The following is an 18,729-nucleotide window of genomic DNA, read 5'->3' as shown; positions in this document are numbered from 1 at the left end:
TTTCACAGCCTTTGGACCTCTCAATCAGTCTCCCACTCTCACTCTAATTTCACACAGCTCTTGGAATCACTGCTGCCTCTTTCACCCAAATCTTCAGGTCCTTCACCTGACAGCCTGGAGCTCTAGAGAGGTGTGGGAGGTACTGCTGAATAGTAGAAAACCACCAATTAGGGCAACTTACCTTGCGTAAATGGAAGAGGTTTTCCATCTGGTCAAGGCTGAAAATTTATTCAGCCTTGCTTTTATTTAGCAGGTGCTGGACTATCTTTTATCTCAGAAACATCAAGGATTGATTACTAGCTTGATCAGGATATGCCTACCAGCTATACGAGCATTATACGCTCTTGTGGATAACCACTTCCTTTTTTTTTTAATCGGATGACTGTAAGAATTTTAAAGCGTGGACAGACAGTTTCTGCGTGTACAGAACCCTATTCCACTATGGAGTCTGAATCTAATCTTAACAAAGCTGATTGGTCCTCCCTTCAAACCTCTAGCAATTTTCTCTCTGTTGAACCTTTCAATGAAAGTAGCATTTTTAGTAGCCATTATATCAGCGAGGAGAGTGAAGGAGTTAAGGGTGTTGGTGTCAGATCTTCAATGTACAATTTTTTACACAGATAGTCTACCTTCATCCCCATCCAAGTTTTCATACTGAACTTGTTTCCATTTTTCATATCAACTAAGCGATTTTTATATCGACCATCTTCCCAGAGCCTTATGGCAATAAAATAGACTGCACACACTAGACATTAGAAGGAGGATTTTATCTGGAATGGACTAAACCTTTCAGGTCTTCACCTCAGTTCATTGCTTTTGCAGACAGAAGGAAGAGCACTTCAGAAGGATTTCGTCATGCATATCCAATTGTATTCACCTGTTACAAGTTGACTAACATGAAGCTGCCGGATAGAATATTGGGACATTCTGCTAGATCCCAAGCAACGCCTGTGGCATTTCTAGCTAACGTGCCCATATTAGACATTTGCAAGGCAGCAACCTGGTGATCATGTCACATGGTTTGCAAGGCAGCTCTTGCTATGCTATCTCTCAACAATCTAGAGACAATGCTAAATTTGCATGAGTAGTCGTCCTGTTCTTGTTCAAAAAGACTCCTAACCCACCTCCATTTGGGACTGCTTGTGAGTCCCCTACAGTGAGCATGTGAAATCATTCAAAGAAACAATTACTAGCCTTTCCATTACTGTGGTTCTTAGAGATGTGTTGCACAACAGTTAGGGAAAAGTTAGTAACTGTTTTTCCCTATTTTTTCCCCTAAGTTGAGCATAATATTCAAGAAAATGAAACCAATTGCTCCATCCTGCAACCTCACCATATATTTTACTACCATTGTACAGAATACTTCTTCTGTGTCACACCCCTTCCAGTTAGTCCTTGTGTGCCCTTCCTCCCCAAATGGTGAAACAACATAATTGGTTTCTTCCATCTGTTTTCCATAATTCTATACCAATTCTACTCCTCTCTCATCACGCTTTGGATCGAGAAGCTCATCCCACCCTCGGCACTGAGGTTTGGAGAACTGAGTACAGGGTTAGAAGTCACAAAGTACAGAGTTTCTAATCCTGGCTCTGGCATTGAATCACTGTGTGGCCTCCAAGAATTCTTTGCTTGTTTCTTTATCAGTAAAATGGGAATAATAATACCCTTGTCCTGCAAGGGAGATGTGGAGATAAATTTAGTAATGAGAGCCCTAGAAAAGACATAAGGAAAAGAATCAGTATTCAGAGCAGGGTTTAAATTGTGTGGAAGTAAGTAAAGCATGGAGCAACACATTGAACTATGGGGATAAACCAAACCAATGGGGATAAACTATGGGGATAAACCAAAACCAAGAATGGTGCATTTTTTTGAGTGCTATGCATTTGAATGAAGCAGAATACCTGTGTGTGTCGGGGGGGAGGGGAGGGAAGTATGTGACAATCTTCAGTTAAATCATATCAGAATGCATATTAGGGCAGAAATAAAGTTGCATTGGCACTGTGCTTGACTTTGCAACCTACGTGTTTTTTAAAAGATAACTATAGAGCTCTCTCTCCTAGGAGTGTCTGTGTCTCTATTTAGTGCAATCCCTAAAATGAGAACACTTGTAAGCAAGTCTGCTTAATTCAACCACAAATTAGTAAAGCAATCAACATAGAAGTGTTGATTCAGTTTGAATGTTGCAGTCTCTATAAAAGGCTTAAATAACTCCTCTTTAACAAATATTTATGGTTTTCATTTGAGAACTGATCTTTTAAACATTTTGAAGGTAAACAGATGCAGTGGTGTTCTTCGAGTGCTTGCTCATGTTAATTTCATTCTAGTTGTGTGCGCACTCACATGCACGGCCATCACAGATTTTTGCCTTAGCAGTATCCATAGGGCTGGTCATGGCACCCTCTGAAGTGCCGCGCTTGTGTATATTAGGCACCACCAGCCTGCGCCCCCTCAGTTCCTTCTTACCACCCGTGATGGTTGGTCAGAGTGTCTTCCCCTTGCTTTGCAAGTGGTCAGCAATGTTTTCCTAGTGTTATTCTGCCTTCTTTTGTATATAGTTATTCACTGTAGTTAGTTAGTAATTAGGTGTTAAATATAGCAGTTAATAAGTTAGAGTTTCTGTTGGGATTTTGCCCCGAGACCAGGCATACCCTGGTCTCTGGGCTTTAAGCCTTGCTCAGTGTGCAAGGATCTGATTCCCAGGAGCAGTAAGGTATCCCGGCCCCCGTTACTGCCTCCCACGGCAGAGGGGGCTAAAGATCAGAGAGTCCCACTGGTGCTGCATATGCTGATGGAAGCTGCAAAAGTCCTCCCCCTCCCAATCTAGGGGCAAACAGATCATGGGACCACCTCAGTGGGCAGTAGTACACCACTAGTCCCCTGAGCAGAGGCCGAGGTCTCCGTCTGCACAGCCAAGGTCCCTGACTCCACACCGTAGGTCCCCGGTTAGACAGCTTAGCTCGCTGGCACCACGGGCATGATGCAGATCATTTGCAATGGGACATCAGTCCCTATATGCCCGGCACTGTTCACCCTCCTGTCAGCTGACACTACGGCACAAGTCTCTCTCCCCGATGTCATGAAGACCCATCCTCTTCACGGCACTGGTTCCTGCATTCCCGGTATCGGTCCACTGGCAGGCGCCTGTTGGCACCACTCCCCTGCTCCAAGGATCAGCCACAACTCTCAGGCGTCCACAGCCCCTCCCTGGTCACTGGAAGGGGACTCTTCAGGGTGGGAGAAGGACTTTAGCACCTCGCCAAGGCATCACCAACCTCAGGGGGCCCCGGAAAACATCTCGGCCCCTACAGTGCTGGCATGGTAGCAAGGCCAATGGCCCTATTGGAATGCATGGGGCATGCCGGTGCCGTTCTCGCAGCAGTCTTCCCTTGCTGCTTCAGAGAGGCAACCTCGGGCACCAACGTTACTGGAATCAGTGCACGGAGTGGACTCCGACACTGGGGAAGAGGAGCAGCTGCCTGCTGCAAAGGAAGGGGAAGCGGCCCCAGTCCCTCCCCCAGTAGTAGTCATCCTCCTCATCTGACAAGGCAATTGTGGGACCCTCATGGGCCAGCCCACCCTTTAGGGAGCACCAAGCCCTGCTGTAGAGGGTGGCCTCGAATTTGGGCTTGGAGGTGGAGGAGATGGCCAAGCAATCCAAAGATGGAGGACTCCCCGGGTGGACTTGTTCATTTCCTCGCAGAACAGGAAATGTCACACATTCTGCTCAATTCAAGGATTGACAAGGGCTCCTTGTTGGAAGCCTTTTTGCTCCAGTGGCCAGGAGCTTTGATGTAGGCCTTTCCACTGGTACCATTGATCCACAGGGTCCTGGTGAAGATCAAACAGGACAGGGTGAGGGTTATCCTGATCGCCCCAGCGTGGCCTCATCAACACTGGTTTGGTGGCACGCTCCTGGACCTCTTGGTGGCTGCCCCCTGCGACTGCCACTCTGGCTGAATCTTCTCTCTCAGAACCACACCAGCCTGCTGCATCTGAACTTGGCAGTACTGCACCTGACAGCGTGGCTACTGCATAGCTAAGCACAAGAACAGCAGTCCTTGGTCTGTATCCAGTAGGTTCTGATGAGCAGCAGGAAGCCCTGCACCAGGGCCACCTACCTGGCCAAACGGTAACAGTTCTCATGGTGGGCTGTGGACCAGAGTATCTGTCTCAAACGGGCTTTGCTGCAGTTGATTCTGGACTATCTGCTGCATCTCAAACTTCAGGGCCTGTCTCTTTCGTCAATTAGATTCCACTTGGCCACTATTTCATACTCCCACACTCCAGTACAAGGCAGGTTGGTCTTTGCTCATGACAGTCTGGTATCTTACCCTCATGTCCGGTACCTTGGCCCTCCTTGGGACCTGAATCTCATGCTGTTGTGACTCATGGGTCTTCCCCCTTTCGAGCCTCTGGCTTCCTGCTGTCTTCTCTTTCTCTCTTGGAAAGTTTTTTTCCTGGTGACAATCACATCTGCCCACTGGGTCTCTGAGCTTAGGGCACTTACCTCGGAGCCGCCCTATATAGTTTTCTACAAGGACAAGGTTCAGCTGCGTCCACACCCAGCTTTCCTGCCCAAGATAGGCAAATATATGCCTATGAAAATTATAACTCTTCTTTCCAAAACCTCATAAATTGGAGGAAGAGCACAAATTTAATTCTCTCGACATCAGAAGGGCTCTGGCCTTCTACATCGAAAGAATCAAGCCATTCCATAAGTCGACACAGATTGTCATGGTGGCAGACAGGATGAAAGGTTGTCCAGTGTCCACCCAGCGGATGTCATCTTGGATCACTGCCTGCATCTGTTTCTGTTACAGTCTGGTGAAAGTGTCTCCGCCAGTGATTGTAACCGCCTATTCAACTAGGGTGCAGGCCTCATTTGTGGCCTTCCTGGCCCAAGTGCCGATTCAGGACATCTGCAGGGCTGCTACCTGGTCATCTGTCTACAAATTCTCGTCTCATTACGCGCTTTACCCAGCAGGCCCGAGATGATGCTGGATTCGGTAGAGCAGTGTTGCAAGCTGCACGACTGTGAACTCTGAGCCCACCTCCATGGATACTGCTTGTGACTCATCTAGAAGGGAATTGACATGAGCAAGCACTCAAAGAAGAAAAGACGGTTACCAACAATTCCCTGACTATAATGGTAGTTTAGAGGGACGATTTTTTTTAATTGTTAGGGTTGGTGACAGCAGTTAAGTGGCCACTGTTTTTAGCAGGGATTAGTTAAGTTTTTTTTAAAGTCATTTATTTATATGCAAGCATCTTGACAATTGGCATCTTAATATAGAGGGTTTTTTAAAAAAAATTAGTAAATGTTAAGAGTGGAATTATAACAATTCTTGAGATGAAGTAATTAAATGCTGTCTGAAAACCATTGCAGATGGCATGCTGGACTTAAAGTAAAAATAAGATGATGATAAACCCCAGTGAACACTAATAATATAGTAAAAGATAAAGGCAGACTTGTTAGAAAATGGGTATAATTTACATGTGAAAGGTAAAAGCAGCACTGTGGTTTTTAAGTGACAGTAAAGAGACCACCAAATATTTTAGCTTACTGAAGTGCGAGCACTTATGGCTGAAGTAAATATTGTGGAATTCATTTAAAAATGCATGTTCATCTGTAGAATTTCTAGTCTTAATTTACGTACTCAAAGTGCATTTTTTGCTTCTAAGGTTTTGACAGTAGTCATTTAAAATGCTAAATCCATGGTAGTTTTCATGTCATATTTACACCAATGTGTTTAATATAGCCTACAATGGAATTAAGTGGAGAAGACAAGTCAAAACCCAACTTTACTAAGCATCTGTGTCTTTCAATTCGTATGAATAAAATGACACACTTGGAAGGTCATAAATAAGCACTACTACCATATGGCAGTCCCACAAACACCCTGTGTGCAGATGCTTAACTTAGTACAGGTAAATACTCCCACTGATGTTAATGGAACCACTGAACTGTATAAAGTGCACATGCCTACATGTTTTTAGGATCAAGGTCTAAATTAACAAAATACATGCAGTTGTTAGTGTCCAGCTGTCAGAATTAGTGTTCATTACTGTTCAACTGACTAGAATTGTTTTTAATGCTGCTTTGCCAATGTTGTATCTCTTGCCACTGTTCTTAATGAGCGATGTAGTTTAAGAATGGCGTTTGAATGTTTTTTTTAACCTTTCCTTAGCATCATTTTAGTTGTTGCACTGATATCTGTACCAGTGTAGAAGGGTGTAAGATATTTGTTATCTTCAGAAGTGTGTTCACGCATCCTGGACCTTAATACATGTAATTACTTCAGTGTGTAGGTACATGCACATTCATGTGTACAGAATTTTGTGCTCCCAGTTCTGAAAATATATTCCTGAAACTTGTGTGAGCAGAATTCAATAAACACAACTGAGATGCTGGAATTAGCATTTAATCTTTTATTCAACATAATCAGTGGAAACTGTAAAGATTGAAAAGAGTATTTTTATTTTATTAAACAATCTTCACTACAAGCCTCTAAGTCGTCCCTCATGTTTTGTACTATTGTTTGGTGTGACGTCAGTGGTGTAAAACCTATTATTCTTTACGAGTAGTCCTGTATACTGAAAAAGATGCATATTTTGAACATTTGCCTTCCAACAGTTGTATTGAGGGTACAAGTGGACTACTGCATTTTTCTAACTGTAAATAATATTCTCCAGTTCAGTTTCTTACCAAGATGGAATTTTTCAGATTGTATGTGACAAATTATCTGGCAAAGGGAGAAATACAGTGAATAGTCCCTGATGAGCTAACCAAACTCTTTTAGGCCCCTTTGAAAATCCCATCTTATTTGAATGAATACAAAACTTAAGAATGTAAGAGGAAAAGGATAGCATTTCTACTATATTGTCATATCTCCCATATTTTACATTGATAAATAGCATTCTGTTGGCAGGAGACTGCAGTGCCATATTAATCACGTCTCAACAAGAAATCAGTGACTTCTTGCAGTTTAAAATTAGGGCAGAATTATTCCTATAGCTTTGGAAAGCTAAGGTGTCTTTCTACTGAGTATTCAGATGTGGTGGTGGTGGTGATTTTTACTATTCAATTACTTTTCCCTTTTTAGAGAGTGAGTCTGGCTTTCAAATGTTGTGTTCTTTGAAGGGAGCACCTATATAGAATACAGCTTGACATCTAGATGGCTTTCCTCAGAAGGTAGTGTAGATGTTTCACTTAAAGTTAATAAAAGTAGGCCTTGATCCTGCAGACATTTGTCCATGTGCATAATAGGCTCATGCGAGTATTCTCATTGAAGTTGAGCATATGCGTAAGTGTTCAGTCCGGGCTTATATATTTCTTGTGCATCAAAGCTTAACAAGGCACAGTTATTTGCTCTTGTTGCTCTGGCTGTTGAGAGCATATGGTTAATTTCATAAATTTATACAGCTTCCCAGAACTGTGTGTTGATATTGGTGCCCTAACTGCTGGTGACAATTTGAAATAGCTAATAATTTAAGACAGACTTGCAAAGTTGCGTTCATCTTTGGTGAGCAATTCTTGTTGCTGTGGATGCCATTAAGGGTCATACCCAGGGCATACTTATGATTCCAAATTTCTGTTATGAATCTTGGGATCTTAGGCAGCTGGCACAAGCTTGGGCCGGGCTGAGGCCAGTGTAGCTTGTGCCACAGGTCCAGTGTGGCATAGAGAGGCTGTAGGATCAGAAGTACAATGATGGCTTAAAATGGTTTGTAGAACAGCTAAACATTTGACTCACAGGAAACCGATTCCACAGTTCCTTCTTAGTGAGATTAAACTAAACCAAAAAATAGTGAATTTAATTAAGAGCTGTGAAAATCTCCTGCTGTTTCCTGTTCGTGCCTGCAACTCTATTTTCCTGTCTTGAGAGGTGTCCTCAAGCTTTTTCCTTTTGGAATTTGTCATTAAAACAGTAATCCTCTTGCAATTACACAGGTGCTCAATCCATATCAATGGATGTTTTGACATTTCAGGTATTTAAAAACATTCCTTTATAATTTTCTTGTGCAATTTATATATGCTGATTAAGCTAAGGCAGTAGTAAAAATCAGTAAACTCTACTTTGGACTATAAATACACCATGCAAAAAAGTCTGGGTGGTTTCCAAAGTGCAGACTAACATCAGTGAAAAGTTAGCAAGTCCTGGTGACCAGGTCACAGAATTGGACTCCATCAGTGCTGTTGCAAACCTCTTAAAATCTCTGATTGTAGATTAAAGAAATACTTTGATATCAAAGGATGCAAACACCACCTGCAGCAACTAGAGAGCTGACTGAGGATTTGAAATGTAAGAGTTGTTGGTTTTATAGATAAACTCTCAAGGGGCTATATGCAATAGAGATTTTTTCAAACTTTATGACAATATGAGGTAACAGCATCTCCTGTCTTGGAAGCTGTCTACTTCATCTAGAGTGCAAAAGCTGCTGAGAAAGAAGACAAGGAAGGAGGGACCAAGATTCCACTTGATAACAAAATCTTAAGAACAGTCAGACTGAGAATAAAAGCAAGCATGAGACTTGCTTCTCTGTACTAGGAATATACAGTTGATATTATTCAGGATGTGCTAAACCAGAGGTGGGCAAACTACAGCCCGTGGGCCATATCCAACCCACAGGACCCTCCTGCCTGGCCCCTGAGCTCTTGGCCCAGGAGGCTAGCCCCGGACCCCTCCCCCACAGCCCCAGCTCACTGCACTGCCAGCGCAATGCGCTGGGTGGTGCAGCTGCAGAGCCTGGCTTGACCCAGTGCTCTGCGCTGTGTGGTGGCATGGCATAGCTCAGTGGTTTGAGCATTGGCCTGCTAAACCCAGGGTTGTGAGTTCAATCCTTGAGGGGGGCCACTTAGGAATCAGGGCAAAAATCAGTACTTGGTCCTGCTAGTAAAGGCAGGGGGCTGGACTCAAGGACCTTTCAAGATCCCTTCCAATTCTAGGAGATTGGTATATCTCCAATTATTATTTTATTTAGCCGCCTGTCCTGCGGCTCTGGGCGATGTGGCTGTAGCGCTGCCAGCCACCAGTGCTCCAGGCAGCACAGTAAGGGGGCAGGGAGCAGGGGGGTTGGATAGAGGACAAGGGAGTTCGGGGTAATGGTGGTCAGGGAGCGGGGGTGTGGATAGGGGTTGGGGCGGTCAGAGGGTGGGGAACAGGGAGGTTTTAATGGGGGTAGGGGTCACAGGGGCAGTCAGGAAGGGGGGGGTTGGATGGGGCAGTCGGGACAGGGAGAAGGGGTGGTTGGGTGGGGCAGTCAGGGGACAGGGAGAAGGGGTGGTTGGATGGGGCAGGGGTCTGGGGGCAGCAGTCAGGAATGAGAGGAGTAGTTGGATGCAGCGGGGGTTCCGGGGGCGGTCAGGGGCCCGGGACCGGGGGTGGATGGGGCAGGGGGCCCATCAGGGAACAGGGAGGGTTGGATGGGACAGGAGTCCCAGGGGCCAGAAGGGGGGGGGGGTGGGGCGGGCCGGATAGGGGGTGGGGGCCGGGTGATGCCTGGCTGTTTGGGGAGGCACAGCCTCCCCTAACCGGCCCTCCATACAATTTCGGAAATCCGATGTGGCCCTCAGGCCAAAAAGTTTGCCCACTCCATGCTAAAGAGATGTTAAATCTATAGAGCCCCTGCACAGATACAAAATTTGTATCCACCAGCGTGGTCCACAGACGTGGATGTAAAGTAGATATCCACAGATTTGCTGAGCTTTATAAATTCACATTATGCTTCGAAAATAATTTCTCAATGGCTGCTATCAGAACTCAAACCATTTCACAAATGTTACGCTTTGCAACATTATGACTCTCTCCTGGGTGATACATAGCAATATCCCTTTTTTACACGTGAGGAAACTGAGGTCAGAGTTGGTAATGTCCAAGTCAAGACTAGAATCCAAGTCTCTTGTCCTCAGGACCACATTTTACAAAGGAGGTAATATCTTGCAAGGTTAAATATTTGTTTTGCAGTGCAGGGGTATGTGATTGTGCTTGCAAAGGCTTACTTTGGAAAACCTGAGGTGATTGTTGGGGGATAGAGAAGATGAAAGCTCTTCAAGACACTACCAGACTTCTAAAAGTGAAGGCATCGGGGCTTCTTGTGTATAACTATAGTGTTCACTGATAACTTAATTTGTGTATATGTACAAATGAGCTCTAAGGGGAACATATTCAAAGGCACAAATGTCAGTTACATGCCTTACTTTAAATAGTATGTAGGTGCCCAATTGCCATTTGTGCCTTCTGAAAATTGACCCGTGTTCTTAGTTGCACAATGTAATAAATATATCTCAGAACCTCTTCTTTGGGTTTTATGTAGTTTATTTAACGTAATTATCCAGTGAATATAATTCTGTCCATCCTCCCCCCCCCCCCCCCGCCATGTTCTTCAATCTTAAAATGTTAGCACCAGTTGGAGTCATAGCTGGCAGCAGGAGAAAACTATTGGAAAAGGATGGGTTTGGGACCTAGCTGTATCTCTCAGCTATGCCAGACATTGAATAAAAATGTTATGTCCCAAAATACAGAAGTACATTGGATTGAAAGCTCCCACTGGTGCTAGAGCCGCACTTATTCAGGTGTATGTCTGTTGACTCAACATATAGTCCCTTTATGAGGTAGTAAAATGAAATATTTGGGCTGCTAGAAGTTCAGATTGTTGAATCAAAACGGTAATGGTAGGGGTGTGTGCGTGCGACCTTATAGCTGAGTTTCCCAGCATCTTTTCTAGTTTACCTGATAGCCCAATTCTTCTCTCATCCCGTATAAAATTGGGAGTAACTCTGTTGAAAACAAAGGAGTTACAGCAGTATAAATCTAGTGTGAGAAGAGAATCAGGGACATGGTATACAGCTTTTATATCAGTGCCAGGTAAATGAGTATATTTCTTCTGCACTGTAATAAGTATTTTACTGTGGATGATGCTTTCTGTGTAAATGGATTGTCCTGGATAATTCATTGGTGCATTGACAACATTGTATTGCTCTCAAAATTTGTCAGTATAAGAATACAACTTGAAATATGGCCTTCACACTTACCACTTTGAATAGTTGGGTACCCTGGAGACAGAACAGAGCTACAGAAATCAAATACTGGAACAGGCTAACTAATTTGTCAGTCCTTTTAAAAAAAAAAAAAAAAATCACAGTAATAACCAAAAACATCTAAACTAACTAATGATAAATGTTTTGACGGGCCAAAACTAGCAGTTAGCACAGGTTGACGTATTTCAGCTTCACCGTTATCTAAGGTAAAATGTTTTTGTACAGTTTCCCGTGTTGTAAACAATGTATAATACTTAAGTAGAACATGTGGTAATAAACTCATGCCACTCTTGGACATCATTACTCTTTTTGAAATACAATGGATTTATGATGGTGTACATAGAGGCAGTGGAGGACTTTGCCAATGTGCTTCAGCTCTGTAGCACTGAGGTCTGCACCTGTTAACAAACAGGTCTCCATTTCAGGAGAGACTTTATCTTGGTTCATTGTACCCTATTACAGCCATTTCCACAATAGGGAGTGTAGCACTAGTACACTACTTACTTGGTTTTCTTTTTGCTAGTTTAGATACATACTCTGTTTAAAAATGTGGTCTGGTATTGCTAGCAACATGTTTCTGTAATACATAAGCTATCACAATTTGCACTTGTTGGAGACCGAGAGGCCAAGGAACGAATAGCCATGGAGACGCATACAATATCTGTCTTCTCCAGGTGACGTGAGGAAGCTTGTATTGACATCTTCCTGCACTGTCAATGTGTTTGGATAAATAAATTCTGCCCTCCAAGGCTGTCAAACATTTCATACTGACTACGTTCACAAAACAGCATTGTTTTGTTGTTCAGTCAGGCCAATATAAAGGAAAATTAAAATTTGAAAAGCACAAACTCCCAGTATTACATATGATGTAGATTAAAGTGTATCCAAAGGCCTTAATAGTCTCTAGTGTTGTAATAAGACCTCGCTTGCTCGCTCTCTCTTTTGTAATAGACAGAATAAATCACTTTATTTACCAGCACTTGAGATCCATGTGGTGATTACCTTGTTTTGTTTGACACACAAGCAAAAAAGATTACCGTTGCTAGTCTATGGATTCAAGATCAAGAATAAGTGGTTTTGTTTTTTTAACATTGGTTTTAACAGCCAGTATCCCTCCTTCTTTTCTTGTCTTTTTTTTTAAAGCTCCTGTCCCTCCCAACAAAACCACAATCTACTTTTAATTTTGAATTTCCCTCCTTCAATCCATGTGTCTACAATATTAATGTTTTAATGAAAGTGTGCATGGTTTCTTTGAGATCTTACAGATGTAGTGTAGCTGTTCTTGAAGTAATGAACATTTTCTCAGAATGCTGGGGAGGAAGGGCTTATCTTCACTAGAAAGCTTTACCAGCAAAAGTTCCGCCAGTATAGCGCTACCTACAAAACTATTTGGAAGATTGTGTTAGCACCTGGCTGATTATGCCAATACCTGGTCCACATATCTTCAGATTGTATTGGCAAAAGACATGTTGCACTGTGGATAGGCATTCCAGTGTCCTGACGAGCTTTCTATATTTATAACTTTTAAATTGGTATAGGCAATTCGAATATGCAGATTTTTGTGGGGGGAGGGGAGAAGAATACAGTGAGAAAGAGAAGGTGTAGTGATCAATTTTTCCAATTCCAGACACATCAGATTGTTCCAGGTATTCAAAGGAGGACATTACAGCTTCACTGAAGTACTGCTGCTCTTCCATAACAGTACACTTCATGTTGAATCTGATTCAGTTCTATGAAAGTTGAAATTCAAAATGATTTTTCTCATGTGAGACCTGTGATATTTTTCAGAGTTGTTCAACCACATCAGCAGCAGCTGTTTGATGAAGAGGAGTTACCAGCAAATGAGAATGAAGATCAACCTGGTCCATCCAAACGGAAACGCCAGCCAAGTATGTCCGAGACAATGCCACTCTACACACTATGTAAAGAGGATTTAGAGAGTATGGATAAAGAGGTGAGCTAAACTAACTGTGTCAGGATTCTAACAGTATCATTGAGTTAGTCAGTTATGCATAATAGTATTTAACTCTGTTAAATTATGCACATACATGAAATGACTCTGCATGTTACCAGGTGCGTGTAACTACTGATGGGGAAAAGTCAAGTTACACTAACTTGAAACAAAAATATTTTAATTGACTTAAAAATACAGTTTTGTTCAACATGCAGCTATGTGCTGTAAAACCAATTTAAACTACACCGCTGTAAATACTTTCATGGTCGTAGGCCTGTAAAGTAGTTATTTCATATCAATATAATTTTGGCACAAAAGAAAATGTATGGGATCTTAACTTGGTGCATGTTAGTTATGTAAAATACTATACATTGTCACACTGAATTTCATATAAATGAGAACCTAAAAACCCTTAAGATCACCGATTAAAAAACCCATCATCTGTGTGTGACCTTTCAGAAGGAACCATAGTTTCCTTTTCAACCTTGTGTAACTGGCATTCAGTAATACACGCAGTATTTTGCCTAAGAAAGGAGAAACAGCTGTTTCATAGAGAGTTGGATATGTGCATTGTTTGAGTCTTAAATTATGGTGAAGGTGACTTTTAGAATTTTGAAACCTAGTTTCACCTAAAAATGAAAGTCAGTGGGGTATGGGAGAAATCCTTTGGAAATAGGATTATGTTCAATGCCAACTTCAGACTTTTTAAAAACCTAGCAATATCTTTATTTATTGTTGCTGATTTATGTAAAATTCTAGGTTTACTGGTATATCTAATATCTACTTAGATGCTATAGTATACATTCTAGGTTTAATTTACACTTTATTTTTTTTAATGATGTGTAAAATAATGAATATTACATGGTAAAATATTTAGATCAAATGCAAAAAATAAGGCCACTTCATGTAAGGCAGTAAGATAATGTTATTAATTACAAAATAATTACAATGAACAGTTGCAAACTGAATTTGCTATCTGTGGGTATTGTCAAAGGTTAATATGCCAACATCTGAATAAAAGATGTGTATTTGTTAAATGCACTGAGAATACTCCTATAACTTAATTTTCCAGCTCTCTTGTTTGCATCACAAATCAAACAGTAAACATAGAAGGGCAGTATGTATTAAATAGCTTTTTTACATTAGTTGGGACTGGTATTGTTTGCAATCTCATCTGGGCTTGGAGTCTTCGGAATGCCGTCTTGGAGGTGGATATAATAATTTCCATACAGCTTGGTCAAGAGTCTGCCTTTCCTTTTGCATGCTGGATTGAAAAGTATAATGAACAGTCCCATTTACATCACATTTGTTTGCTAGTTCTCTCAAATAATCAAATATTATTTATAGCACTTATGGTCCCTAGTTAAAGACCCAACTGCATTGTTCTAGGTGCTGTACAAACACAGTAAAGTGACTGTTCCTGCACCAAAGAACTTACAGTGTAAGTGTAAGACAAGAGATGATGGATACAGACAGACATACCGGGGGCAGAGGGGTGAGGGGAGTACAAGGAAACAATGAGAGATTATTGGTCATCATTGGTCAGCACAGTACACCACCAACCTAGCTGTTAAGCTTTTTTGTAGGCACCACAAGCAAAAAAGTTTTTGGATTTTTGTTAGATTTTCAAATTAGAATAATGTATTAGTTTTGCAGATGTTTACAGGAAGCTCCTTCCACGCATAAGGGATGGCTTGGGAGAAAGCAGTTTTCAAACAAGTACGTTGGAAAATTTAACAAGTAGGTGATGGAGGCTGGCATTGTGGGCGGAGGTAGGAATGAAGGAGAGATGATAGGTGGGGTAGGGATAGGCTATAAAAGGGCCTTGACAGTGAAGTGAAGTAGCTTACTCTGTGATAGCTGAGGGTAGAATTTTCTGCTCAGGCATTTGTCAGAGAACCTTTCTTGACTCCTTACTTCTTGGACCATCTCTGAAGTGACTGTTCCAAACTCTGTGTTCATTCCTCACACATCCATATTTTTTCCATCTGCAATGTAAGGGTTGAGTAGTGGTCATGTGACAACAGCAAGCTGCTTATAAGTATGTTGTGATAGCAGTAGCTATGTTTCTGAATATAGACTACGTTGCTTGCTTTCCTGTTCCTGTGCATGTGATCTACTTTTGAGCTTCTCTTGTTTCATGTTTCATCAGGTAACTTTAACTTTTCTTCCAACATCTGGCTCCCAGGTGACACAATAGCTAATCTTCCATTGCTTGGATTTTCCATGTAGGAGCCCTGATGATGAGGTTACTTGAACTGGCAATGCTCTCAAGAACAAATGTGATTCTGTGCGAAGTCTAAGTCATTGTAAGGAAATGTTGTCACCTACCCATCCAAAGCAGCCATTTATTTCTGGTTGTGTCCCTTGGTCCTTCTCACCTATGCTGTTCATAGCTGATCTTCTGGTTAAGCCATAATATTAAAAAACATCAGGACTACAGAACATCATAACCTCTGTTCTGACATTTTTGTGCTGAATTTGAAATAGAAATTTTGTGGGGAGTGCTGAAGAGGTAACATGGTACTTATTATGGAAAAGTAAAAGCAGCAAAGAGCAATACATACATACTGATTGTATTGGAAGCATAATACAGGGAGATTGGTCTAATACTTCAAATAAAGATCCAGATTCCTTAAATGTCTTGAAGGATTTCAGAATGCCCTGAAATGACAGAAATGCCTATAATCAGCTCTATCATGTTAAATTACAAAGTTACAAGTGACACACTAAAGTTTCTAACGTTTCATTAAAGTTTCTGAAATACCGTATTTTCCGGCGTATAAGGCGACTGGGCGTATAAGACGACCCTCCCCCCCAATTTTACAGTTAAAACATAGGTTTTGGCCTATACTCGCCGTATAAGACGACCCCCCCTTCCGAGGGGTGGGGAGCCCAGAGCCTTTTAAATCCCAGCCGCAGCCGGGAGTCAGAGGGCTCTGGGCTGCCTGCTGCGGCGGGTAGCCCAGAGCCTTTTAAATCCCAGCCGCGGCCGGGAATCAGAGGGCTCTGGGCTGCCCGCTGTTTATACCCGGCGTATAAGACGACCCCTGATTTTTGGGGGTTGTTTTTAGTATAGAAAGTCGTCTTATATGCCGGAAAATACAGTAGCTAAATGTGTTCTAGGTGCATTATAAATAAATGTGTATTTTCTGCAGTTTTCCATTAGTTCTTCTTGGTTCTCTTACAGTACACATTAAATTGATATAATTATCTCTCTTTAGTTGATTACTAAGTATTATCAATAACTCCTTCAGTGTTTGAAAAAATCTTTCCTGTAGTTTTTCATTAGATAGACTGCCATTTCTTAAAAGTACTTCTTAAAAGCGTGTTTATTGCTTCTGAATGTTCTGACTTGAGCAACAGGGTGAATGTTTGTACAGAAAAATGTAAGACTTAAGATTATAGAAACATGTCAGTTTCAATAAGATCAATACTGTATGAGAATCTCGGTATCTGGAACCTTGTCTTGCCATCTTATCCTCATCAGTTTCCTCAGACAGCCCATGTGAAAGTGATTCAGCTTCATAGCATGGCATCTGTACATGGTCCAGGTTTCACATGCATACATCAGAGTTGGCAAGTATCATTACATGTATATATGTGTTCATGTAATGATACTATGAGGCATGCAGGAGACATGGTGGAAGATGAACACTGAAAGCACAGCTCTGGAGAAAAGACACTGCCTGTGAATGGTCCAGCCTAACAGCAAACAACTTTGCTCTTTTCTTCTGCTCTATCAGCTTCTTTTACAGAAATCATCAGAGATCACCCATGTGTAGCTAGGAAGTGGAGGCAAGGACAAGGAAAATTTAAAATGAACCTAAATTAACTACTAAAAGTGAATTTAAGATATAAAAAAAAATGACCTGTAGGAATTTTACCTCTAAACTTATAAGGATCTCCCTGTAACTTGCAAAAGAATGCATCAAAAAGAAATGCACTCTGTATCAAAGTGAATTAAGTGCGCAGTGTTCGACAGCATGGGAAATTTGCTATTCTGAGAGTGGGGTGGGGGGAAGTATTAGGATTATCTTGAAGCATTTAAGCCTCCGAGCATTTTTTCATTGTAACTAATGGAAAACTTCCATTAGTAAAGTCTGTTCATGGATGAATCTGCTTTTCTTGCAATCAGTTGCAAATAGATTTATGTGACTAACTTTTTTCCTCCCCTTGTTTGCAGTAGAAAAGCAAATGCACATAGCTGTAAAGTATCATCCTAACAAGAAGGAAAGATGTTCACAAATTGGAAAACGTCCAAAGAACAACAAAAATAATTTAAAGGTCTAGAAGACATGACCTATGAGGAAAGATTGAAAAAATTGGGTTTGTTTAGTCTGGGGAAGACTGAGAGGGAGCATAAGTTTTCAAGTGCATAAAAGGTTGTTACAAGGAGGAGGGTGAAAAATTATTCTCATTGACCTCTGAGAAAAGGACAAGAAGCAATGGTCTTAAATTGCAGCTATGGAGACTTAGGTTGGATGTTATGAAAAACTTACTGTCAGGTTAGTTAAGCACTAGAACAAATTGCCTTGGGAGGTTGTGGATTCTCCATCACTGGAGGTTTTTAAGAACAGGTTAGACAAACACCTCTCAGGAATGGTCTACTATTGCTTAGTCCTGCCTTGAGTACAAGGGACTGGACTAGATGATCTACTGAGGTCCTTTCCAGTCCTACACTTCTGATTCCTCAGAGCAAGTGCATTAAGAACAGCTCTACCTCCTACCCCCTTCCCCAAAAATCCTTCTCCAAAACCCATATGGATCATAAGTATCTTTTCTATATTAGCTGCCACATACAGATCTTTTTTTACATTAAATAAGCAAGCAGTAGCAAAATTACCAATACTTGACGAGATCACCAGTATCCTTGTATGTTTAGAAACAAGGTTTATCACATCCTTTTTCAGACCAGTGTTTCGAAGCCTCTTAGATATTAAGAAAGCTATACTTCTAAGATCATTCTCCTATTTAATGGCACTAGGAGAGATTTCTGTGAAACGTATCAAGTATAGAATTAAGTAGTTACCCTTATTGAATCAAGTTAAATTTATCTTACTCTCCTCTTGTCTTGTGATGCCATAGATAACTTGTATGCTTGTTGCACAAAATTTCATTGCTGATGGAACTTGGCTTCACATTTGCCTGCAATGGTCTTTACTTGGCTGTTTTGCATGGATATCTATCAGGCAACTGAAGGGTGGCTTTCAGCCTCCACAGCCTTGTTCAGATTTTTACCCCTTGAAACTATTTTTTTTTTAAAAAAGACCCGTATTTTGTTACCATGTCTTCTCATAGCCCTTTCACTTACTTGTAAAGAGTATTTCTCGTTATGAGACCAGTTTGCATAATGAATTTTCATTTGACAGTAAGTCAAGCTATCAAAGCCAGGATTTTCCATCCCATTTCCCTGCTCAGCCTCCAGGGAAGCAATCCTTCCCAGTTGTTCATTTATCTCCTAGTAGCAGCTGCAGAAAATGACCTTCTGATACCTCAGTTCTCTTGCTGTCCATACTGAGTCCATTCTGGGAAGAAGTTCCGACTTTCCACTCCCTACCTTGTGTGGTGATGTCACAGCCATGCCAGACTGAAATGGGAGTAGAATATAATGAAGCAGATGTTTCTACCACTTGTCAGCAGCTCCTCTCAGCGCCGTAGATCAGAAGAGAACCAGCCCTAGAGGAGCTGCCAGGATGATTTGGCTGATCAGATTTATAGGGAAGTCCAGTGATGG

The 18,729-nt window shown here is 41.6% G+C and overlaps 1 protein-coding gene across 5 annotated transcripts in view; it reads left to right on the top strand.

Annotated features, from left to right (window-relative positions):
* The window catches only part of CTDP1 (CTD phosphatase subunit 1), a 181,441-nt gene that overhangs the window by 59,715 nt on the left and 102,997 nt on the right, over nt 1-18,729 (top strand). For all 5 annotated transcript variants that reach the window (XM_039524376.1, XM_039524378.1, XM_039524374.1 and 2 more), the window contains exon 11: nt 12,827-12,992. In XM_039524376.1, the coding sequence (XP_039380310.1) occupies nt 12,827-12,992 (166 nt within the window). The remainder of the gene's footprint in view (nt 1-12,826; nt 12,993-18,729) is intronic.

The sequence above is a fragment of the Mauremys reevesii genome, linkage group 2 (assembly GCF_016161935.1).
Source record: "Mauremys reevesii isolate NIE-2019 linkage group 2, ASM1616193v1, whole genome shotgun sequence".
Lineage (NCBI taxonomy): Eukaryota > Metazoa > Chordata > Testudines > Geoemydidae > Mauremys > Mauremys reevesii.
Note: the sequence above shows the minus strand (reverse complement) of the source record. Positions and strands in the feature narration are given on the sequence as shown.